At 44.2% G+C, this 25,329-nt stretch overlaps 2 protein-coding genes across 9 annotated transcripts in view; one reads left to right on the plus strand and one right to left on the minus strand.

The window, feature by feature from the left end:
• Nucleotides 1-3,704, minus strand: part of Tmco3 (transmembrane and coiled-coil domains 3) — a 35,190-nt gene extending 31,486 nt beyond the window's left edge. The window contains exon 1 of one of the 3 annotated variants that reach the window (XM_005373943.2): nt 3,496-3,704. The gene's annotated coding sequence lies outside the window, so the exon portion shown is untranslated. The other 2 variants (XM_013515520.1, XM_013515517.1) reach the window with 2 other exon arrangements.
• A 61-nt stretch (nt 3,705-3,765) lies between these two features.
• Nucleotides 3,766-25,329, plus strand: part of Dcun1d2 (DCN1, defective in cullin neddylation 1, domain containing 2) — a 28,148-nt gene continuing 6,584 nt past the window's right edge. For 3 of the 6 annotated variants that reach the window (XM_005373939.2, XM_005373940.2, XM_013515553.1), the window contains exons 1-4: nt 3,844-4,050; nt 8,565-8,781; nt 10,658-10,826; nt 16,256-16,386. In XM_005373939.2, the coding sequence (XP_005373996.1) occupies nt 4,048-4,050; nt 8,565-8,781; nt 10,658-10,826; nt 16,256-16,386 (520 nt within the window). In that variant the 5' untranslated portion in view covers nt 3,844-4,047. Of the gene's footprint in view, nt 4,051-4,072; nt 5,270-8,388; nt 8,782-10,657; nt 10,827-16,255; nt 16,387-25,329 lie in introns of those variants that run through there. The other 3 variants (XM_005373941.2, XM_013515539.1, XM_013515541.1) reach the window with 3 other exon arrangements.

Below are 25,329 nucleotides of genomic sequence, written 5' to 3' on the forward strand. Positions count from 1 at the left end.
AAAAAAAAAAAAAAAAAAAAAAAAAAAAGTGAACATATTTTCCACTGGAACATACTTAAAACATGAACTTAGAATCATTTATATACCCTTAAAATATAAACCACTCTTTTACAAGCTCATTTCATTTTACCTTCAAACCTGCCCACAAAAACCCTACAGACTAGTTAACTGTAGTAAAAATGAGTAAATAGCTGAGTGTGTACAGGCGCACACCTGTAATCCCAGCGCTTGGGAGGCTGAGGCAGGAGAATCACTTAAGAGTTCGAGGCCACCCTGGGCTACAATGTGAATTCAAGGCTAGTCTGCACTGTATAGCGAGACCCTGTCTCAAAAAGACAAGGAAAAAAATGAGTAAATATTTTAGCTTTAGTGCTACTTAGTTATTGTTACTGTTAGCTATAAGACACTCTGGATTTCTCTGAGCTGCAATACTGACCCAACCAGCAACAGGGACAGACCCAAGCTGAGCACGAACTCCCAAGGTCACACACTACACAACTGGACTCATGTAACCGTTTCAAAGCGACAACACAAACTGGGTGTGGTGAGCACGCCTGTAATCCCAGCACTCTGGAGGGCTGAGACAGGAAGATCACAAGTTTGATCCCAGGCTGGGAGACTTAGTGAGACCCTATGTCAAAATTTTAAAAAAGGGCTAGGGCTGTAGGTCAGTGCGAAGGCCCTGGGTTCAACCCCCAGTGCCCTATTACCACACACGCACATGCAATACACACACATGCACACATCATATGACAGAGATACAGGACAGTGAGGGAAAGGGAAGAGGGTGGTTGTGAAGCGGAGGAGGAACGTCCTGGGGCAGAAACACCTAGGATGGAATGGGGTGGGCATCCTCACGCCTGCCCACCCAGGACTCACACAGCACTGGTGAGGCCCAAGCAGACCCACGGCTTCTCCCAGCTGCAACTTCCTGCTTCTAGCCCAGACTTGCAAGATGCCACCCTTGGAGAAAGCTGGACAAAACACTCATTCCACCTGATTTCTCTGCAGTATTTCTCACAACTGTACCTGAATCTATAACTTTTCACACACAGTCTTTATAGGGGTAGTCCCAGCATTTTTCTATTTTACTTTAAGTAGATATAGGGGTCTACCGCTACAAACTCAAGGCTAGTTTTTATTTAAAGGAACAGCAAAATCAACACTTGGAGCACAAGAATCACAAAATTTGCTTTAAAACTGAATCTTTGATTAAGAAGAAAAATATTTATAATAAATGCCTTAAGTCAGAATTCAGAATAAAAAGACTTGGGCTCACCATTAAGCCTACTCCAAAAACAAAAGCCCCCCAAACTTCCAACACTTGTAGTTCAAAATCATTTTACATCAAAATCACATTACTCTCACTCTATTGCTCTATTAATTACATTACTCTATTAATTTAGAAATGATACATAGCACTTATTGCATAAAAATTTCTAAGACTGCAAAGCCACCAAGATCAGAGACTTCTGCTGACACTCCCGTCACCTCCCGCAGAACACAGCAGACCAAAGCCCCTTAGGGTGTGTCAGTCCCTTCAGGGAACAGGAGGCCAAAAAGCAGCAAGCATCTACTTTCCTTTCCTGGCTAGGAACATATGTAAAACATGGTCCCTTAGACAGGAGTTGGGAAACTCAGGCTCTGCTTCCTGTAGTCGCAGAACATGCCACACTCTCTTCCTTTAGACTCGCTAGAACCATTACTTCAATACTCAATAGACCAAATTACTATGGACAAACCTGCCCCCTGAAGATGGTAAAGATGCCCAGATTGTTATGAGGATAACAAAAAGGTCTCTACGTGGCTGACTCTCTCTCCTGACTGTGCCATGCTGCATCCAGCTCTGAGGATAGCCTCATCCAGGGCTCTGCCCAGGTTCATCCAGCTGAGCCCAAGGCCCCAGTGTGTACACACACACCCGGAAAGAGAAGGACACTACTGAACAAGGCAACCAGCCTGGGCTGTGGGCAGGGAAGTTCCTGGAGCAAGGGTAGGTATGGCAGGAACATGATTAACATGTCTGATGTCTGCACAGTTATTTAGTTTCCCCTAAAAAAAAAGGGAAATAGGATTATTTGAAGTAAATAACTTAAAATTAGAGTTCTTTAATGATACTACCAACACTTCCAAGTTCAGCACCAGAAAGCTGACAAAAAAGGATGAGACTGACGGGCATGGTGGCACACACTTGTAATCCCAACACTTGGGAGGCTGAGGCACAAGGATCGCCGTGCATTTGAGGCCAGCCTGGGCTCCATAGTAAGTTCAAGTGTTGAACTGCATAGGGAGACCCCATCGCAAAGAAAAAAAAAAAAAGGACGAGATCAATGCAATAGGGAGGACTTATCTTCAAGACCTATTTTGAAGTCTAACACATATTTCTTAAAGATAAGGCCACTTATCATGATTCCATAAATACAACTGACAGTTGTCAAAAATGAAGTGCATGACTCATCAATATATTATCCGTATCTAATCAGTAAAACAACTGAAGAACAAGTTAACAAGAAGGAAAAAAATTCTTAGGTCGCTAAAAAGCTTCACAATATTTCACTTAAACCTCTAGAAAAAGCAAGTGTTTCACTAGTTACTTCAATGACTGAGACTACTTTTGGAAAACTGGTAATGGATGACCAAGAAGATGTTCTGATCCAAAGAATGTCCAGAAAGATGTCCAAGCAGAGACTGAGCCGTAGGGGGAAGGGTTCCTAACCTGTGAGCCGCATCTCCTGCGCAAGGTGTTCCAGCTGCACTTGTCCAGGCAGGGCCAGAGAGACCCACGGGGACAGGGCAGCAGGGCCTGGAGAAGGCACTGCCAGCCAGCTGGTGGTGTTACAGCCAGGAAAGCCATCAAGGAAGAACCAACGGGGACTTGTGGACACAAGCCCTGTTAGCCGCAGTGAATACTCCTGCAGTAGGGAGCAGCAAATCCTCACTGTGGAGCTGGCTGCACCGTCTACCCAGGCCCGCCTTCACTTCTCCTTCCCAGGGTTAGCCGAAGCCCCAGACCAGCCGCAAACCTGCCCGGTCGTCTCCACTCAGTTGACCGCTTCCGCCCACAAGAATCCACAGCAAGAAGTTAAGGAGGAAGGCTCTCCCCAGGAAATCTGCAGGCCGACCTCCCTGCCTGTCGGTTTCCTCCACACCTTCCGGATTCTCAGCTCAGAGGAAGGTGTTGCAGGACCCTGCGCATCGGCCCTGAGGGTATACTGCGTTCATCTTGAAGGAGTCTGAACGATGCTAGAACGACGTGAATCAACAACACAGACTGCAGGCAGGAGCAGTGACGGGGTTGCTGCGTTCGGGAACTGAGCGACGCCCACGGAAGGGCAGTCCCCGCCTCAGGAAGACACCTGGTAAGGAGCACTGACAGGAGACCCACAGAGAGCCCCGCCCAAGGAGAGACCCAGAAGAGGCGCGCCCCCAGGAAGGAGGGGTCCAAGAAGGGATCCCCGTCGAGGACCGACGAGGAGGCGAGCCCGCGGCACTCACCCGGACGCAGGAGGCCGCACCCAGGACGTCCGGCCTGAGCATCAGCAGTCCCGACCGGGAGCTCCGCGGCGCCGCGTGCCGAGAGCCGCGCGCGGACGTCCCCCGCATCCCTTCCTCGGCGGCTGCGGGGCGGGAACCGGACGCTTAGGGAGGCCGCCGCCCTCTCCCCACGCAGGCTACACCGACGCGTACCAGGAAACGCTGCGCGGCCTCTTTAAGAGAGCGAGGCGGTCCCGAAGGACTCCGCGCGGCGCCGAGCATGCTGGGAGCTGCAGTTCGGCGGGCCAGCCGATCGCGCCCCTCGTCCTAGGGGCTCCTCCTAGCGGCCACGGCTGTCGGCCGCCTTCGAAGAGGGGGCCCGGTCCCTTCCAGGGGCGGCGCGTGCAGACCTGAGGGCCGTGGCGGCGCGATGCACGCCGGGAGCCCAGGCGTAGGTGGACGCCAGAGCCACGGCGAGCCGAGGAACTGAGGGTGCGGACGCCTGCGCAGGGGGAGGCGGCGGGCCAGCGCGCTTGCGCAGACCGGCCACGAGCAGCGGTGGCGCCGGCGAGCATGGTAGGTGACGGCGCCGCGCTCGCTGGCGGGCGAGCGCGGTGGTCCTGGCTCTGCGGCGGCTGTAGGCGCGGGGGCGAGCTGGGGGCGGAGGAGCGCGCCGGGAGGAGTGTGTAGGGCGCGGTAGCCCGAGCGTGCTGCCCTCCTGTGGTCACGAGCGAGGACTCCGGGAGAGTCGGGGCCGAGCTCGGGCCCGAGCGCGCAGTGCGCTGGGGCTGGGGCGGGAAGCGGGAGCCCGCGACGGGAAGCGGGGACCCGCAGCGTCGGCGCTGGCCGGGGTTCGCGGGAGCCGCGCGGCCTCCGTCCTCGCTGCGCACTGGCTCGTCCGGGAGCGTGGCTGGAGGACACGGAGGACAGCAGGAAGAGCGCGTTAGAGAAACGGAAAGCTAGAAGCTGCGCCCTGGAGACCAGGCGGAGAGAGCTGGGGGGTCGGGGCAGCTGCGCACCTGCCGGGTGGACCCCGCTCCAGGGTAGGGTGCGCAGAAGAACTTCCGGAAGGCTTTACACGTGCGGAGGTTAAAGATCCAGAAGCATGAACTGAGGTGTTTGACTTGACTTCCCATTCCTCAAGCCTGCTGAGTCAGCTCCCGCACCGCCGAGCCTGCTCTGTGCCCGAACGGAGATCTACCAGATCGTGCACTGTGTGGTTCTCGTTGCCCTGTCGCCTCTCGTTAAATTGATCCTAGGAAGGGATCTTACTGTATTAACTGTCCCTGAAAGAACGTTTTAAGAGCTCTTTAGAAATTCTTGTACAGTATACGGACATCTTTGGTACCTAGATTATATCAGTGGCTTTTCGAAAGGTCGCAGTTGAAATGTTTGAAGCTCTTGCTCTTTTTATTTAATGTTTTCAGGGGACTACCCAGATTTTCATTTCAAGAACTTTGTGTATTGTAACAAGTAGCAAAACGTAGAAAATGCTCTCTCCTTTAATATTTTTTAGTTTCCATAACACGGTGAGCCTCAGCAGAGGCCATCAGCACTCAACAGTTAGGCCTGTGGACCTGCCAGTTGGTAGACCTTGGTTAATTTTGCATAGATTTTGGAGCTGATGGATTCAGAGTTCTTCTTTCTCCTTAAATGGGGAGCGCTAGGGGAGTGGGGCGGCCGGCAGGCTTTCGTTATGCAGTTCAGTCTGGCCTTGAATTTGTTGTGTGGCCTAGGCTGGTCTTGAACTCTCCACGATCCTACTGCCTCAGGCTCCTGTGTGCTGGGATTACAGGTGTGTGTGCCTTTGTGCCAGCGTCCTTTAAGTTTTATAGTCTGTGAGCCTTTCTTCCCTAGAAGTCTTTTTTTAAATTAACTTATTTTTTCTCCTTTTTTTTCTATGAAGTCTTACGCCACTTCCCTTTCCTACCTACTCTGTAGTCCTAATGACTACATCTTTGGTCACTGTTGGGCTTGCACACATGCTCTTTAGACTTAGCTGTTGTTGGTTATTGTTTTATCACTTTATAGACAGACCTGTAGGGGGTGACATCAAATCATGCAACGTTTTGACAGGACCCATGCTCTTCCTTCATGGTTGCTGCTGCTCATGCTGAGCTAGCACCTTGGTCCCCTCTAGAGCCCAAGTTTGGGGGAGTGTCCTTTACAGATGAGGCAATTTGAATGGATTGGAGAGGGATCTACTTGTTTGTCTCCACTTCTACCCATTGTAACCAAACAGAAATGGTTCTAAACCTCTTTGTATGGCCTGGATGCATGCACTGTATCTGCCATGTAGACAATTTACACCGTGGATTTAGCTGTCACCTCACACGTGGGTGACCATACAGAGGTGATCTTCATGGGTAATAGTAGCTCAGGTACCCTGTCTTCCGTGTGTCTACATTATCTTTGTGTGCAGCCCTCTGTGGGGAAATGCTGGTCACGTGGTACAGCCACCTGAGGGTGTGTGACTCTATTGAGTAGTCTTGGAGACCCTAGGGTGCTACTTGGAATTCTTTTTGAGGTGAGATTCTCATAACATAAAATTATTAAAGTAGTATAGTTTAGGGGTATTTAGAAAATTCACATTGTTTTGCAACCACCGTATATAATTCCAAAACATTTTCATCACTAAGAGCAAACCCTGTATACTTCCAACTCCCTCCTCAACCCCTGGCATCTTTTAATCTACTGTCTATCTCTATAGATTTGCCTGTTCTGGATATTTCATACAGTGAAATTATGTAACCTGTGACCTTTTGTGTCCAACTTCTATTTCTCAGCATAGTTTTAAGGTTCACCCTCGTTGTGTCCTGTGTCATTACTTCATTTCTTTTTAATGGATGCATAGTATTCTGTTAGGTGGATATACTGATTTTATTTATATTCATGACAGAATTTTCGAATTTAGCATTAATGGGTATTCCATAATCAAGATACAGTGGGTATTCCTAATGGAGGGCTGTTGCATAAACTGTCAGCTTTATAAAAAGATCCTGGCATTTTGGTTTATCATAATGCTTATCATAGCATGTGATATCTAACCTAAGGTAAAGTTAGGCTTAGGAGAGACTATAACCCTGAATTCTTTGTCTCCTTCTTTTCACAGGTGCACTTTTAGAAAATAATGTATGTAGTGTATATTCTATGTATTCCTTGGACTCTAGATTAGGGCCAGGAAGCTACAACCCACAAGCTAGCTGCTGGCTGGGTACATAGTCTCCTTGGCATGCAGGCATAGCCACTGGTGTGCACATTGTCTGACTGTGACTTTCACCCTGCAGTGGCAGAGCTGAAAAGCCACAAGAGACTGTGTGGCCACCCTCCGCATTTTTATTGTCTGGGCCTTTTCCTCAGGACCCCTAAGGGTTTGTTGTTGTTGTTTTTAGTCTTTTTGAGACAAGGTGCTCGCAGTTCAGGCTGGCCTTGAGCTCACTTTGTAGCCCAGGCTGGTCTCCAACTTGCAAGGATCCTCCTGCCTCAGCTTCCCAAGTGCTGGGATGAGTTTTTAAATATGTATTTTAGAATCACCAATAACAAACCCCATTACTTTCTTACATTTTTATAAGTGTCTTTAGTGTCTGACCTCATAAAAGTATTATTATTGAGTCTTTCGTGTTCATCCTCTCCTGGTTTCATGAAACATATCCTGCACACTCAGGAGAAGCTGCTGACAGTTGATAGTACTAAGAGACAGTTTTGTCATCATGTGAAACCCTCCAAAGGTCTCAAACCCAGGCCCCCATAGTACACTAGCGCACTGTGTGTCTGTACAGGATCATCTTACTCTTGCTGAGCTTTGGTATTGATACATATTTGGGTTGCCTTAGAGGAAACTCTGGAACTTGCTCTGCTGCTTATTGTTGACATTTGGAAAGGAATCAGTCTATAGAAAGGAAAAGTGGCATGTGTTCTTTCCTGGGCAGACAGACTATTTCCCTAGGGTTTCAGCCAGAAGAGCAGTCCCGATGGGTTTCTGTTAGAGGAGAGTTCCCTCCTGAGCACCCCTTGTTTCCTGTGGTGCCTGCGAAGCTCAGAGCCTGCTTTTAGCTGATGCTCAGCGCGGGCCTGTGCCACACTTGTCTTTACACAAATACCCGGTTTGCTGCTCCTCTCCCTCCTTTTAATTTCTCCATCTACTTTTTGATAACCATTCCCATAAGTGGTAATTTATTCTGTTTCTATAAACTTTCATCTTTATTTGCAGATTGAGTATAATCCTCTCTAGGGAAACTTTTCCCCTTAAGATATTATTGTGTAACACATTTGTATTTTTTTTAAAAATTAGCTTAGTCTGTTTGGATGTAGAAATTAATAAGTCACTGTTTTGGTGTTGCTTTCTCCAAGTTACCTTGAGAACTGGAAATATAAGCATCCTATATCTGGAAGCCTTTAGATGTTACTCTGTTTCATTACAGACTATATATAGTACAGTTATTTGGCAGTTTTGTTGTTTATTGCATACCCACAGCCTTTGCCCTGCCTCACATAGGCAAACATTCTTGTTATTAGTAAGTACATCACTTCTCAGTTCCTGACAGGCATTCTGTGCCTACTTGTGGCACTTTTCCAATTTACTTGTAACACAAGTCTTAGTCCTGTGTGTATGTTTTCATCAATATGGTTCTGTTTTTCAACGGAGGGAAACTTAATAATTTTCCAATCTGCACAGCCTCCTGCTAGTCATTATAGACTGAACTTTGAGGCCACAGCCCTGTGGGTAGCCCTATGATGACGTCAGGTCCTGCCTTGTGTGTTAGACTGTGCTAAGATTTTTAAGGCAAAAATAAACACTACTACATGTAGAAAACTGGTCAAAATGTGGTTTTATAAAATACTGATTCTCGTAATTCTTCGAAGATTAGACTTTGAGTATTTGTTACTATCTAGATGCTATCATTTCAATTTCAGGAGACTGTGCAGTCTTTTTAACTGATGAAGACCAAGGCTCTGGCTTCCTGTAATTCTGGAGTGGAGTCACCCAACAAAACACTTAAGTCCAGTTAAAATATAGGCATTAGGAATAGAGACTGCCACAAACCCTGGAGTCGCTTCATTGGCTTTCCCGCTTCTTTTGCATCCCAAAGCATAAGCTTAAATCGTCTCAGAAGGAAAAGGTCCGCCAGTTCATGGCCTGTACTCAGGCTGATGAGAGAACTGCTATCTACTGCCTAACACAGAATGAGTGGAAACTAGATGAGGCCACAGACAGCTTCTTCCAGAATCCAGACGTATACTACAGGGAATCCATGCAGAATGCTGTGGACCAGAAGAAGCTGGAGCAGCTATATGGCAGGTACAAAGGTAAGGGGGATATGGCAAGAAAGCCAGACCACACAGTTTCCAGTGACCACAGGGAACAGCATTGTGTTGGTCATCTTTTCATCTCTATAGCATGATATCCAGCACGCACAACTTAAAGGAGGGGTTTAATGTGGCTCATGGTTTTGGAGAATCCATTCCATGTGTTACTGGTTCCAAGGTGGAAGGGTGTAGGACAAAACTGCTGTCTTCCTGGGAGTCAGGAACCGGTGGACAGAAGCATCCTGAGCAGAAGGGCCCAGGAACTAGGTGTGGATCCCTGACCCACCCAGACACACCCAGAACTGTGCTGTATACTAGTCCCTTAGGCAATTCCCAAACCAGCCAAGTTGCCAAGCATGATTAACTATCGCAAGAGTGTTTGTAGAACTTCTGGTGGCATGGACAAAAGAGCTCCAAGCTGCTGTTCCTTTTGAGTTCAGCTCCAGAACTTCGTTTCTTCAGTAAAAAACTGGGGGTGAGGGAAGGGTATAAATGGCTGATGAGGAGCTAGCCCTCACCTACCGCTTGTTCTGTATGGTGAGTGTGACATATTGACAACGGTTAGAGGGAAGTGTCCCTATTTTGGAGCTATGTTAGCCACTTTCCATACTAGGACAAAATACCTGACACCTGCAACTTAAAAGGTAGAAAAGTTTGTTTTGGCTCAAAATGTCAGCACCTTTAGTCCATAGTTGGCTGGCACTGAAGCAGAACCATTATGTGGTCGAAGAGCCTGGCAGAGGAAAGCTTTTCATGTCATGGCAGACAAAAGCAGAGAGAAAAGGGCAGGGTTGAGAAAAGAATATGCCCTTCTAGGTCACACCCTCACCTACCCACCCCCTTCCAACCTGGCCCTACTTCTGCATAGGAGGCTTTTGGGAGACATTTTTGTTCTAAACCAGTGGTGGTGAACCTATGACATACATGCCATAGAGGATTGTTTGTATCAGTTGAAAGTTCTAAAATGTTTGTATCACTGTAACCTAAACCATCACAGAAGCTAGCATCTCACCCATTTCTATACCTAATAACACTATTTTTTCACCCATTTCTATACCTAATAACACTATTTTCTCCCTAGCATTTTTATTTAGGCTGAAATGTTTGAACACTACAAGAACATGAGAAGAATTGTATAAGGGCCGTCATCAGCCTGCCCCACACATGTAGTAGTGTCTAAAGCTTAAATTCTTATTTAAACAAATATTAGATCCAACAGAATCATTTACTTGGCTTTATATTCTGTTGTTTTCTTTTGAAAATACTGTGTGTACTTTTTCCTTGAAGGTTGCATTCTTAAAAAAAAAGAAACTGGCTAAAAAACTGGTTTGTACTCAATATAGTTTTCAAAAACCGAAAATTGTTTAGCGTTTTTAAAAATTTTGGGGCAGGCATGATGGTGCACACCTATAATTCCAGCACTTGGGAAGCTGAGACAGGAGGATAGCTGAGAGTTACTTTTTGTATTGCTAGGACTCCCCAGAGCTGCAGCCCTTTTTAAATTTTGTTTTGAGATGAACTCTCACAAAGTTGCCCAAGCTGGCTATGAATTTATAAGCCTCCTACCTCAGTTTCTGGAATAGCTTGGATTACAAGCATGTGCCACCTCACCCAGTGAAATCATTTTATAATAATGAAGTCTCCTTAAAGAAGTTGCAATGATTTTGCTTTCCTTAAAACCTAGAAACCTAGATTTTACAAATAGGACTGTTTCATGGGTTATTTGTTGCTCACTGTTTCTTATGTAGAAAATTATAGTTCTTTAATGTATCTGAAACACTCTAGCTAGAGTTATATAATAGAGTGGTATGATCCTGATGACCTATTTTAAGATTGTCAAAATAGTGTAACATTTTCCCCCTAATTTTAACAACAGATCCACAAGATGAAAACAAAATTGGAATTGATGGAATTCAACAGTTTTGTGATGATTTAAACCTGGATCCTGCCAGTATCAGTGTTTTGGTAATAGCGTGGAAGTTCAGAGCTGCCACTCAGTGTGAATTTAGCAAAAAAGAATTTGTAGATGGCATGACAGAGCTTGGGTAAGTAAATTTTCTCAGTTTTAATTTTTTCAGAAAGGAAGGTGCATTCAACATTTTTCAATAGCCTATAAATATTAATTTCACATTGATGTATTTTATTTGTATACAGTGTAAATAACTTACACATCTGCACTATTAAGCCTTTAATTTCTTTTTCAATTCTAGTTTAAAGTTTATCATCATTCACGTTAGTCTTTTTTGTGTGTGTGTGAAATAGAGTCTCGCTATGTAGTTCAGGTTAGCCTTGGATTCACTATATATCCCAGACTGACCTCAAACTTGGGGTGGTCCTTTTGCCTTAGCCTCCCTAGTGCTGGGATTACAGGCATCCACCACCACACTAACACATTAGTCCTTTTTATAACTCTTTATTTTCTTTTTTATTCCCTTCCAATTTTGAATAAACAATATATACCAGGAGTCTTTTCACCCATCGTTTATTTCATAGTGTATACAACATGTATAATTCATTATGTTACTATCAGTAAACTGTCATTTTGGCTTTTGTTACATTTCTTTATTCTATCTTAGGGTTAGGATTAATAACTTATTTCTTAATTATCAGATGAGCCATAGAAGTAAATGAAACCACCTCACATACCTGTACTTTAACTTGTTTATTTCATGTGGTAGTGTAAAAGGTAGCTTGTTTTACTTGCTGGTATTTCTGGATCTCTGATATGTCAGTGCTGACATCTTAAAATAGCCTGCCTTGTGCCGCAGAAGAGTATAGTCTGTAAACCAGTTCCTAAAGCCTCTGCTTGCTTTTTCTTGTTATATTTATTACTCTGTTTAAATAATAAACTATAAGACTTTCTTTATTTCATATTGAACCAAAGACACCATTCTGACAATGGTGTGACCACTTATTTCTTCATTTCTTTGTACTTTAGAAAGTATAGGTAAACCACTGGTTGATTTAGGGTGGAAAACACCTATCTGAACGTATTAGTATATTCTTAGGAAAGACAGAAGAAGCAAAGTCATGAGGAAAAAATTGATAAATTGTACTTCATCGAAATTTAAAACATTGCTCATCAAAAGATACATTAAGAAAATGAAAAAGGCAAAGTATTGAGAAAATACTTACTAAATAAATATAATTTCCAAATAATAGAGGGAGAAATAGGATAATTTTAGAAATTCAGCCAAACTGAATATAAGGGTTATTAGGTTAGGCAGGACAGATGGCAAACACATGATAAAATGGAGGGTTTAAACCCAAAAGTGTCAGTAGTCACAGTTACATTAGATGTTAGTTAACTAAATACTGGGTTTTTAAAAGCAGTTACTGGCGCTGGGGACTTAGCTCAGCGGCACAGCACCTGCCTGGCAGGCGCAAGGTCATGAGTTCGATTCCCGGTACTAGAAAAAAACAAAACAAATAAAAGCAGTTACTATGCATACTGTTTACAATAGGTATACATAAAGCAAAAAGGCACAGAACAATTGGAAAGGATAAAAGTTGACGTATTACGCAAACACTAATCCAAAATAGTGTGTGCAGCTTCATTAATGTTAAAATAAACTTTATGGGCCAGGGATGTTGCTCACTGGCAGGTCCTGAGTTTAATTCCTGCAACCAAAAATAAATAAATAAATAAATAAACTTTAAGGCATAAAGCAGTTCTACAGATAATGAAGAATATTTCTCAGTGATAAAAGGTTTGTTTCACCAGGAAAGCAATAGCTTTTAGGTTTTTGTGTACTTACTGAGTAGTTCCAAAATCTTTAAACCAAAAAAATAAGTACAAAGAGAAAGAAAGTGTGGAATTCTTATATGCATCTTAGGAACTAATAAAATGAGCAGGTTAAAAAGCAGGAAAAAAAAATAGAAGATTTTTGACAGCACAACAGATAGCCTAGTGAACAGTTTTAGAACATTGGCTTTGAAGAATATTATTTTTAAAAATATAGAACATTCATATAAACTGGGCGATAAAGTTACAATCAATTACAAAGAATTTGAAATAATAAATAACAATAAATAGAGGGTATATTTTCTGGCCACAGTGCAACTAAACTAGAGATAACAGTAAAGTTAAAGTATGTGTAGACATTGTACACCACTGAATAACCTGTGGCTTGGAAAATAATTTACAATAGAAATTAGAAGATACATACTTGGAATTGAATGATAAAGAAAGTGCTGATGTAAAAATTTGTAGGATCCAACTTCTTAAATACATATTTTAGAAAGAAAAAAGTACTGAAAATCAGTCAGCAAAATGTCCACTTAAAGTGGAAGAAGGCTGGAGTGTAATTCAGTGGTTTAGTGTTTCCCTGGTGTTCTCAAGGCCTAGGACTGAAAAGAGAGACAGCGAGAAATTGCAGGAGGTTAAAGGATATGGACGATAATGATCTTTTTTTTTTTTTAAATAAACAGTAATTTAATGGGAATGGTCATTAAGTAGAAAAGAAGTTGTTGACAAATAAGTCAGTGAAGCCAGATGTTCTGTTATTTGCAAAGACATAAAAGCACTAAATGACAGATAACCAATACAGAATGAAAAGAGGGCACATCACTATGGATATTGCAGACATTAAGAAATAAATTTATTATGGACAACTTTGTGCCGGTAAATTTGGCAGCCTGTAATAACAGTTTCCTAAAGCTGACGTGAAGAAATAAGAAGTCCTAATAGTTCCCTACATCTTAGCATTTGAACCTGTAAAGTCTCAAAAATGGGACTTGTGGTTCGGATGGCTTCATTGGCACATCTGCTATTTAATGAAAAGGATCACCAGTTTTAAACACTCCTACGGAGAAGAGTTATTTTGAGTTTTAAACACTCCTCCGAGTTATTAAGAGTTTTAAACACTCCTCCGAGTTATTTTGAAGTCAGCACATCCTTAAGTAAGAAAATCTAGGAATGACATTCTGTAAGTCGAGAATTATGACCACTCTCAGTCAGAAGACTAGGAACATGCCAAGCATGGTGGCACACTCCTGTAATCCAGCACTAGGGAGGCTGAGGCAGAAGGATTGCCAGGAGTTTGAGGCCAGCCTTGGCTATGGAATTCAAGGCCCACCTGAACTGCATTATGAGACCCTTTCTAAAAAAAAACACCTCAGAACATTTTGTAAAGTGGATGGTAGATGTGACAGGTATTATTAGTCGATTAATTCTACTGGAAAAGACTAAAGTGGTAAAAAAAAAAAAAAAGTGGTGAACAACATTAACAACAGACAGAAAAAAAGATCATCTTAATGCCTAAAATAAATTGATAAAATTCAATATCCATTCATGATTAAAGATCAATTAACAAAACTAAAAAATTTTTAGTTTGATAAATTGTTCAGCAAACGTTATACTTACTGGAATGTTAAGCCACTTTCCTTTGAGACAAAACCTAAGGTAAATCTAATTAAATATATGTGTAATAAATTAATGATGTAGCAAAGCAAAGTGAATTTTGTTTATTTATTTTTTAATTTCTTTTTTTGAGACAGAGTCTCACTGTGTAGTTCAGGCTGGCTTTGAACTCACTGTGGAGCCCAGACTGGCCTCATACTCATGGCGATCATCTTGCCTCAGCCTCCCTAGTGCTGAGATTACAAGTGTGTTCCATAATGCCCAACCTAAAGTGAATTTTAAAGTGTTATTCTCAGTGTATCAAAAGTTCAAAATGCTTAGGATAAATCAGATTAAAGATGTACAATACTTCCATGGAGTCAGACAGTAACTCATTGAGAGATGGAAAGATCTGAGACATCTTTTCAATCAACGGTCCTGAAAGAATTGGTTAATTATAGGGAAAAAAATCTTAATCCCTCTCTGACCATGGATAAAAACCAGTTTCAAGTGATTGTAGATCTTGATACCAAAGGCAAAAGCAAAAAGCCTCTAAAAATAACTTTTGGTCACACAACACATCAGGGAAATAAAAAGGCAGTCCACATTCTGGGTGAGAAAACTTTAAAAATACAGTACCCACTGACAAAAGCTTGTGTCTCTAAAGAATTCTTGCAGAATAATAAGAAAATGCCTGATTGAAAATTGAGCACAAATGGCCAGTGAAAAAACAAAGATGCTACCTCATTCACTGGGGAGGTGCAGGTAGCTGGAACCCCAACAAAACCTGCCCTCTGAGTTGACCAAAGACAGCAGCAGGTAGTTGGGATGGGACTCCAGGAGCTCTGGTGCAGGGTTCTGACATTGCAGAAGCCCTAGGACCCAGCTGTTCCCCTGTGGTTTGGATGCCTAGTGGAACGTGTTCGTGTGTATACTGAGATGCATGTGCAGAAACCTGACAATGCTACTTGCGGTAAGAAGACTAGAGCGGTCAGACGGTTCTCCAAATACTGGGATTCCACATGGCAAAGAAAATGAAGGAGCTAAGCTGCATGTGCAGCAGCAAACCTCACTCGTAGATAGACACAGGCCAGGAAAGCCAGACACAGAGTGGCATACTGCATTCTCAGTCACAAGGAGCACACAGGCCCTAAGAGGAACTCAGGGTGCTGGAGTAGACCGAACAGTGAGGAAATGGCCAACGCCGGTGTCTAGAAGGGCACCATGGGGAAGCCCTCCTCTGTGGTCCAGGTGCACCCTGGCCACATGCCGGTGCTGCGTAAGGGCTCTTCTGAATGTGCACCTGGACTTTCTGGACTGCTCCAAGGTGTCTCCTGCTCTGTTCCTGAGCTCTGCTCTACTTGGACAGTAGATAAGTGAAATACAGCATCAAGTCAGATGAAATAAAAAAGGGAAACTTTCATTCCACTGTTCTACATTTCTGCCTTAAAGGCCAAATAATATTTTCACTGAATTATATTTAATTTTCCTTTTGCAGTGTTGAGAATTGAACCCAGAGCCTCGTACTTACTAGGCAAGTCAACCATACACCCAGCTCAGTCTCATGTTTTTAGTTTTTGACTTTTTGGAGGAAAAGTCAATAATAATAGAGGTTTCATAATTGCTGTCTTAAATCCAGCTCTCTATAGCAAAGAGGTCCCTAAATACTTAGGAATAAAGTCTTTTCCCTTGTGTGGCAGCACAGAGCCTGCAGGTACCCAGACTGGCTGGGGACCCAATCCTATAGTCGCTGAGGTGACTGGGACTTCCCTCCTCTGACTGTCATCTTCAGGGTCTTGGCCTTTCCACATAATCACAGCTGCAGAGCTAAACCATGCCCTGTTCCAACTCTCAACAAGAGGATAAGTGGTTTTGGGTTTTTCTTTGAACAGTTTACTGAAATATAATTCACATACCATGCTTTCACCCACCTGATGTTTATGACTCCGTGGTTTTACTATACGTACAGCTTGTAGCCGCTACCATTTCATGTTCCTTTGTGCAAGAGAGAAGTTGTCCACCACTACCCACTCATACCCCATCCCTAAGCCAGAAGCACAGCTCTAGCTGAGCAGGAGACGAGTGTTGGGGGCCTTTCTGCCACAAGTAACAGACCTGTCTCTATCCTCACAGGTGTGATAGCACAGAAAAGCTGAAGGTTCTTCTGCCCCGATTGGAACAGGAGCTTAAGGACTCTGCAAAGTTTAAAGACTTTTATCAGTTTACCTTTAGCTTTGCTAAGAACCCTGGGCAAAAGGGTTTAGGTGAGTATGGAATCCAGATGTGCTCAGGTGCAAGGTCTGACAGGCAGTGAGTGGGTATGGTCAGTGTGATGTCAGCACAGCTGATTGTGATGTTGTTGCCCCTGGTTTGGTGTCTTTATCTGCTTATTCTTATACCTGAAAATATCAACCAATTGTGTCCCTTGACTTCTGGGTTTTAGTGTTTAAAATTTTTAAGTGTAAACTAACGTGTAAGTGTTCCATGCCCTCTCATTGATATCTTGTTGACTAAAGGCTGTTAGAGTTGACAGCCTCAGTGTATGGACCTTGAGGCTGTTAGAGTTGACAGCCTCAATGTATGGACCTTGTTTTCCCATGTGATATTTTGCCAGCCAAGTCTGCAGTCTTCACAGCCAGGTCTGTGATAGGCCTGGAAGGTTAAAAGTTGACTTCCGTAAAACCATTTCTCCTGTACACTGAATTGCACCTTAGTCCTCCTTCAGAGCTGTATGACTATAAATTGTACATCTGGGAAGTAACTGTGTGTGTGTTTAAATTTGTACATAGTAGTAATACGTGGTAATCAGGTTCACATTGGTATATTGATATGTGCATATAACAGACATGGATTATTTTCATCCCCTTTTCCTCAGCTCTGAAAGTCTACTTTCTAGTTTCATCTGGGAAGTTTTCAACTTAAATTATTGGTTTGAGATTTTGGCTTATTTGAAGGAGTTTTTTTCCATCTAAAATATTTAGATGGAAATGGTTTATTTCTGCTTTCTCTCCTAAAAATCTTTGTATATTGACCTACACTTGGTTGCCTAGTAGATGTAACAGTCCTTGACTAGTTAAAATCTCTGACAAGTTTTCGGGAGAAGTGTAAATAGGGATTAAATTGGCATATTAGAAAGTTGTATTTTGAAGAAAAACTATAGATAGAAGCAGTATCCTAAGATGACAAATTAGCAGAAAACTTAGAAAATCATGAGTGCTTGGTTTTCAGTCCTCATCTTGTGCATGCACAGTGCCATGGGCCTAGACTTCTGTCTCCCCTGTCCCCTACACCATCCTCCTCGTCTGCGGCTGTTTACCCCTCAGATGTGGGTGCAGACTGAGGGGGATCGGAGCAGGCAGACAGCTTTCTCTGTCCAGACATGGCAGGGATTGCGTCCTCTTCTCGCTTGTCCCAGTCTGGATGTACTCAGTGTGGATGTGACAGGTCTCTTGTTCGAGCTTCCTTCCCTTCCAGGTTGGCGCACCTGTGAGACTGCCTTTTACGCACATGCCTCCTCTCAGCTCAGCACCAGTGCTGAGGAGCCAAAGAAAGCATTCCTCAGAGACCCTGTTCAGGAGCTTGCCTGACAGCTGCCCTGAAACTCAGATGGCCTGGTCAGTTTCTGTAGGAGAGTACGGATGTATTTACTCCTGTTCTAGAGATGCCAGGGTCTGGGGCACAGCTCAGTGGTAGAGCTTGTGCTCAGCATGAGCATGGCCTGGGTTCAATACCCAGCACATGTAAAAAAACCAAAGAGATGCAGGCGAACAGATGAGACATGAGGACCATGCCCTCCTGCATTACAGGGTCATGCAGTCAAAACAGTGAAATACTTGGGCAGAGATCATTGAGACAAGGTTATTCATGAAGGTGGGTGACCCAAAAGGCCATCTCAGGCTCTGCTCCTCGTGACTAGGTACACAGATGTGAAAGCAGAGAAAAGTGTACTGTCATCATAGGTTAGGGGACAAAAGGCAGACTTTTTGGTTTTCCTTGTTTTCCCTTGCTTTTCAGAGACCAACCTTTGCTAAACTGGTTTACATGAGAAGAGAAAGGAGTCGACCACATGGCATAAGACCCTGATCAGCCCCAGAATCCTCATCCAGCCGGTCCTTGTATCCATCCCAAGGGAAAGTTTTGCCCTGGCAAGGACTAAAAGGCCATCGGTCTTTATGCCAGTATGGAGACAGAGGCACTGACTTTAGGGTACTGGTGAGGGTAGAATTTCACAGGCTGTGGTGGGTTGGTGCAGAGTAGAGAGCTGGACTCAGACTTGAAGCATTTGTCATGGTGCCCTTGGCAGTAAGGGAAGACACTGGAGTGCAGGGCCAGTTTCATACTAGCATCCCTTGCAGCTGGACATGTGGATCTCCTCTGCCACCTCTGGTCTGGGCCAGTCAATGTGGCTTGTGTTCTTGTAGGTGGCCACTTTTATCTTTTATTTATTTCTTGGGAAGAAGGGTGAAAAGTAACATGCACTAAGCATCTGTGAGTTCCTGAGGGGTCTCTCCTCGTCACACATAGTCTCCTTCCCACCCTACAGGTTCTATATGGTTTGAGTTAACCTGTAACCTGTATATGTACTGTTTTTAAAAACTGTATTGCTTCTTACTGGATACATACATATGTGTGTATAAGTATATATTAAGCAAAGGAAAGTCATAATCACTTCAGCTTTTTGAAGACAGCAAACCGATGGGGAAACAGCTGTCTCTTCCTTGCTTTCTCTCACCGGGGCATCAAGGGAGTCTTCTGCGGGGGGCAGGGGGCTGCTGCCTGGCTCTGTAGAAGCTGCAGGGCAAGTACTGACTGGGGCCAGCCTCCCAGCCACAGCATAGGCTTTGGTGGGCTTTGAGGACAAGATGTGGTTTTTGGTCAAGGTGGCTGTGTCACATGCTGTTTTGAAGTCTTCCTTATTTACAAGCAACATGTTGGTCCTACCCACTGGGTTTTCATGGTGACAGAATAGAAAGTCTGGAGTTGGGTCCACAGTGGATTCTGCCCCTTGTGAGACCCAGCCCTGTTTCCAAGTACTGCTGCCCCTCATTTAGACCACAGACTCACACCTTGACTCATGATTACTGAGCATGGCAGCAGGGTTTTGGTTACTTCCATTTAGCGCAGGATCAGAATCAGAAAGTGGGCAGTGGTCACCTGGGAGGGGCCCATGGGGACTATGAGATGTGAACACTATGTACTGCAGATATGTATTGATTAAAAAAAAAAAAAGCCAAAATCACCAATATGGTCAGTTGTTGCTTTTCTTACATTGTGAGCGTGGGATGTAACATTAAGAATTCTGACCTGCTGCTGCTGTGATCCTTTGAAGCCTGGGTTGCTGCTATGGCCAGCAGTCACCTCCTCTGGCAAGACTGCTTCCTGGGGTGCAACCTGGAGGTGCTGATGCTTCCTCACTCTCTGGGGGGGCTGCAGGACACTTTCTGCTGCAGGCCTGGGGAGGCCTCTGTCCAGAAAGCCCTGACTTCCTCCAAGAGGAAGTGACTGTGGCCCGGTCTCCAGTGGTGCACACCCTCCCGAGTGGACTGCTGTTTCCCAGTTCTTCAGCAGGCAGGGTCATGCTAACGCTGTACTCTCTATCTTACAACTGCATGTCTTTCTTTGCCCCAGTTCTCTTGGGTATAGATGAAGATAGAATTAGTTGGTCACATCAGTACTCATTTGCTTTGTCCCATATCAGTGTACCACCGTCTTAAAATAATTATGCTAAGACTGTCTCCTCCAGTTTAGGTACAGAACTTGGGAGGCTGAGGCAGGAGCATTGCCACAAGTTCAAGGCCAGCCTGAACTTCATAGTGAATTCAAGGCCAGCCTGAACTACAGAGTGAGAGGCTGTCCCAAAAACAGAGAGAGAAAGATACTATATTTCTCCCCCAGTGTAAAACTCACAGGACTGTATCACCCTTGTCGGAGCACATAGCCAGCTCTCCTCTGGGCCCGGTGCTCATAGCTCTAGTCCCTATATGTGTGTAGCTTGGGTTCTGCATGCAATTTTCTTACCTAGGTTTGTTGTAAATATTGCCTGCAGGTTTGGTTTTGCTGTCTGATTGCTATATCTGCACAAGTGGCCAGTGCACTCTGCTCACTGAGTTTGGAAAGTCGTTCTCCAGGGCCATTGCCAGGAGGGGTTTTGTTGCATGTGAACGCTGACGTGTATTTTTCTCTGAGCATATTAATGTGTATCCTCTGGCGTCAGCTGCTGTGTTGAACTGTCTGCTGATGATCAGATTTTCTTTCCCCTGGAACTTGCTGGCTGTTCTCTCTGGTTGTCCAAGCAGGCCTTGGGTGTTATCTAAAGCTAAGTAAAATCATTTACTAAGACATGTTGGTGCTGCTCACTCAGAACCAGTGCTCTCAGACGGGGATGAGCTCTTCAGTAAGGGCTCCTCATCCCCGCTGAGGGGAGGTGTTGTTGGGTTGCAGTCTTTATGGTCTGCTCTGCTTCTAATGCTAGTCTCCCCAGAGAGTCTAGGACCCACAGAGCAGGAGTTGTGTCTCTACCTGTCACACTGCGACCTCTCTCAGATCTTTGGTATCTGAACTTTACATCTTTTGAGTATATTTTCTTCCATGCTCCTTCTAGTTTAATAATTTTGGGATGATTTTCCTTTGTTTCTAATTCTTGAGTCTCCCCCAGTTTCTGATTTGTTTTAATTGTGATTCATGGTGTTTCATTTCCTGTCTCTTAGCCTGTTTTCAGGCTAGAGAATACACCACTTTGGTCTTCCCTCATGGGTCTCCTGGTGTGCGTGCCTTCTGTCCTCATCTCTCCTTATTAGCATAGTGCTTATGGGATTGGATGTCTGTGCTGTTCTGTTGTGTGTTTTTATTTCTTTTGTATTTTATTATTTTTTGTTGTGTTTTGAGAGAGGGTCTCACTATGTAGTTCAGGCTGATCTTGAACTCACTATATAGCCTAAGCTGTCCTTGAACTGGGATTACAGGCATTCACCACCACACCTGGCTTGTTGTGTGTTTTTATATGACACTACTGTTTCTGAACTTGCAGGTGGTTCAGGGTAGCTTTTCCTGACTTCACACTTCTGGGATGTGCCTGCACACGTGCTTGTGCACGTGTACATAAGATGTGACATCTGCCTTCCTAAAACTGTTCCTCTCCCTGATCTTTACCTCTGCCAGCTCTTTCCTATGCACTTGTCACCCACACCCAACCATTCTTCTGCAGTGTAGGGCCCTGCTTGTGGTTTTGAGGTTCATAAGGAAGTGGGTGTCGTCCTTACCCACCGCATGCATGGCAGAACCCTACACTCACAGCCATGGCCCAGATCCAGGCCCTGCCCCTCCCCCTGCAGAGCCCCTGCATCCCTTATAGCTCCCCTACAGGACTTATGCTGCTGGTGATTTGTGTCCTACTGCTTATAACTTGAACTCTGGATGGTATTTTCTCACCTAGATTTGTTACTAATGTCACCTATGTGTTTGGTTTTGTTAATTGCTATTTCTGTTTTCATGCGAGGATTCAGAGAAGTTTTAGAACTGTGCCTCTTCCACTGCCTTCCCAGTGTTGCCAGATGCCGCAGTCTGGTATTTCCAGGCTCTTGCTATCCTGCCAAAGAATTGGCCTGGACAATTGATGAACATGAAAAAGTAACAAAGAAAAAGGACTAAGTGAAGAAAAAGAGAAGTGCATAAGAGAAGAGTAAAGGTACATCCTGCAAGCAGGGTGGGCCACTGCAAGAACAGGAAGAAAGCAGTGGTCCCAGTCAGTGATCAAAGTCTGTTATATCTTCTCATATTGTTTTATCAAAAGTTGTTCTGCACACATATCCCAGGCATGATTTGACAGTTTCCCATGATTGACACGTTATACCCTGTTACCAAGCCAGCCTGCCATGCCCAAATCTCCCGCCTCACTAGAGCCCTTCAGACAGCACCTTTGGTGTGAGATCTCATGGATGGTGTGTCTGGAGAGAGCAGGAGTGGCTGAGTGTGGAACATCTGCTTTAAACCAGTTCAGTCAGGAGGCCTTGGGGTTTATTTTCCAAAACTGTTCCTTTTTGTTTGTTTAAACTATTTTAACTGTTTTTAAGTGTACAGTTCAGTAGCATTAAGTGTATTCACAAGCCAGGGGTGGTGGTACCAGCTACTCAAGAGCCTGAGGCAGGAGGGTCACTTGAGCCCATGAGTTCAAGGCCAGCATGGGCAGTATTGCAAGATGCTGTCTCAAAAAAGTAAAAACAAAACCAAACCCAAGGTGTACTCACAGTGTTATACAGCTATCCCTAGTGCTGTTCTCAGAACCCTTCCCTTTTCCCAAACTGAAGCTCTGCTCCCTAGCCCCTTCCCCACTCCTGGCCCCTCTCTACTCTCTCTGACCACTCTCTGGCCTTTCCATCAGTGGAACCATATATTGTTTATCTTTCTGTAACTGGCCTGTTTCACATGGCTTCTATCCATGTTGTATTGCATGCCAGAATTTGCTCCCTTTTTAAGACTGCATGATGCCCCACGTATGTAGATAAAACATTTTTTGTTCTTGCATTGAATGGACACTTGAGTTGCTCCCACCTTAGGTGTTGTGAGCAATGCTGCTGTGAATAGCAAGTGTCTTTTTGAGTCCCTGCTTCATTTCTGGACTGCATGGTAATTCTATGTTCAGTTTTTGAGGAACCGTCGTGCTTTTTTCCCCACAGCAGCTGTGCCATCTGACATTCCCATCACCACCGTAAACAGTGCATCTGGTTTTTCCACATTCTTCACTATGCTTTTTACTTCTGGATTGGGGGAGGGATGTGCCATGTGTGCATGTGCGATTGAACCCAGGGCCTCATATGTGCTAGGCAAGCGCTGTACCATGAAGATACCTTTTCTTAAAATACGATTTTGAGAGAGTCTTGCTAAGTTGTCCAGGTTGGCCTCAAGCTTCCCAACCTCTGCCTCTACCTCCTGGGTATCTGGGATTACAGGCAGGTGGAAGCTCAGGACTTTGCTGTTTTGATAATAACATCCTGATGGGTGTGTCTGAGATTGTGCTTTTATGAGCTAGGATGCTTTTTGTGTTGTTTGTTTTGCCGTGCTGGGGATTGAATCTATGGTCTTGGGCATGCAAGCACTCTTGTCGTTGAGCTATGCCCCCTAGCCCTGTGAGCTGAGTTTTTACTTTGGGGACAGAACTTAGCTTTGCTCTTCCCTGTCTCACTCTTCTTTCCTGAAGCTGTGACACAGTGGTTGCTACAGCTTAGGCCTATTTAAGTTTGCCAATCTCTTTAGATGCCAATAAAGAAATAAACAACCAAGTTAACAGCCCCTGGTGTCCTTAACATGTCTAAGAACGATATAAGGGAAAGAAGTTCCCAGCGTGCTATATGTCCAGTATGAGTCTGTATTCTCTAAAATCGAAGAATTAATTCTAGGAACAACAGAGGTTAAGAGCAGAATCTATTTACTGGGGAAAGAAAGCTTCTGTCTCAGAAGTTTATAGTGAGTTTCTGAAGGTGCTACTTCTCAAGAGAATTTTATAAAGCAAAACCACAAGGTGAGGCAGGTCTGAGGTAGGAAAAACTATAATCAATTAGTAAGATTACAAGTATAATTGCTTAGGTAACATTGATCCAATAGAAAGTCATAAATGGGCATGAGGTGGGATAAAACTGTAGTGAACCAATAAGATTATGAAGATAACCACTTGATGTTAATAAATGGGAAATCACAAGGTAGGCATGAGCGGGGACAAAACTGTGGTAAACTAATAGGAGTATAAGTATAATTGTTTAGGTAATATTGATTAAGTGGGGGTCAAATGGGGAAGAAGTCATATTGCCAGCATGCCTGGGACAGAACAGGGGCCTTTCCTGGAGGAGGGGTCAGTGGCTCTTCCTGCCCCACCCCCAAGGTGACAGGTGTTATTTAGAGTGTCAGTCACTGCTGTTCATGCCTACCAAAAGTATGTGGGTGGGGTTACTCCATCTTTGTCTTCAGATCTGGCCTTTAGTGCACCTCCCCCATAGTGGCAGTGTGTTCTCAGCCTCTGCACTGACTCTTGAGGGCCTATTTCTGTCTGGCTGCCTAGAATATGTCTACCTAACTTAGCTGTCTATAATAAGAAGGCTCTACTGTTCTGTAGGACAAGGGCCAGACCCACATGCGGCAGCAGCCCATGTTATCTCTTCTGCTGCGAGGCCTTGCTGTGTACCAAGCCCCATTTCCCTATAGGGCTCAACTGCACAAGAGCCCAGCCTCCTGTGCTTCCCCAGGTCTGGTTCATTATTAATTATTTTCCAAACAGGAGATGTAGGAGATGCTTTGCCTTCAGCTGTTTCGTTCTGAAAGGCCTCCCTGCTTCAAGGTGATAATAAGACTGATCCAAGTTTTTGAATAGCAGCAGTCCTTCAGTGGACCCCTTGAAATGTCAGTGAATAATAAAACTGTCTTTTCTCAGTATGTTCAGTGTGATCTTAAGGTAATGAAGCTTCTGTTAGAAATACATCATTTAGTTTAAGATACAAAGCCATGTAATGTGTTTAGGCTCTTTTTTTTCCTTTTTGTTTTTGAGACAGGGTCTCATTGTATAGTTCAGGCCTTAGACTCCCTGTGTGACCCATGTTGGCCTTGAACTGGTGTGGATCCTCTGCCTCTGCCTCTGCCTCTGCCTCCGCCTCCCAAGTGCTGGGATTATAGGTGTGTGCCACCATGCCCAGCCATTTAGGCTCTATTTTATAGATTTCCTGAAAACAAAGGACTGTCTATTTTATTGCTGTGGACAGTTAAGTGTTTGTCAGAATCATTTACTAGAAAGTTAGAAGAGTTACTGATTTTTGTTTGTTTATGGTGGATGAGAGAAATTATAAATATTCCTGCCTCAGCTTCCCAGAAGACTGCAATTACAGGCATGTGCCACCATACCCAGTTGCGCACATTGTTTTAAAAATTTTTATGAGGGCTTTCTTAAAAGAGAAATAACGGATAGAGACATCTTATGACTGCCTCCTAAAGGCTCACCCTTTCCAAGTGTGTCACTGTATGGTCCGTCTCATGAAGAGTTAGTGCGTGTGGAGATGTAAGGGACTTGAGAGGCAGAGACCAGCCAAGACACCAGGCTCATGTAACGGCAACATAGCGTGGAGTTTATTGTGCCTGGGTGCAGGCAGACAGGGTGAAAAGGCAGACTGCAGGCAACAAAGAGAAGTGGGCCCCTTTTACAGGGATTGAAAGAAGGAAAGGACCTTAGG

The sequence above is a fragment of the Chinchilla lanigera genome, unplaced genomic scaffold, assembly GCF_000276665.1.
Source record: "Chinchilla lanigera isolate Chin_1 unplaced genomic scaffold, ChiLan1.0 scaffold00003, whole genome shotgun sequence".
Classification (NCBI taxonomy): Eukaryota; Metazoa; Chordata; class Mammalia; order Rodentia; family Chinchillidae; genus Chinchilla; species Chinchilla lanigera.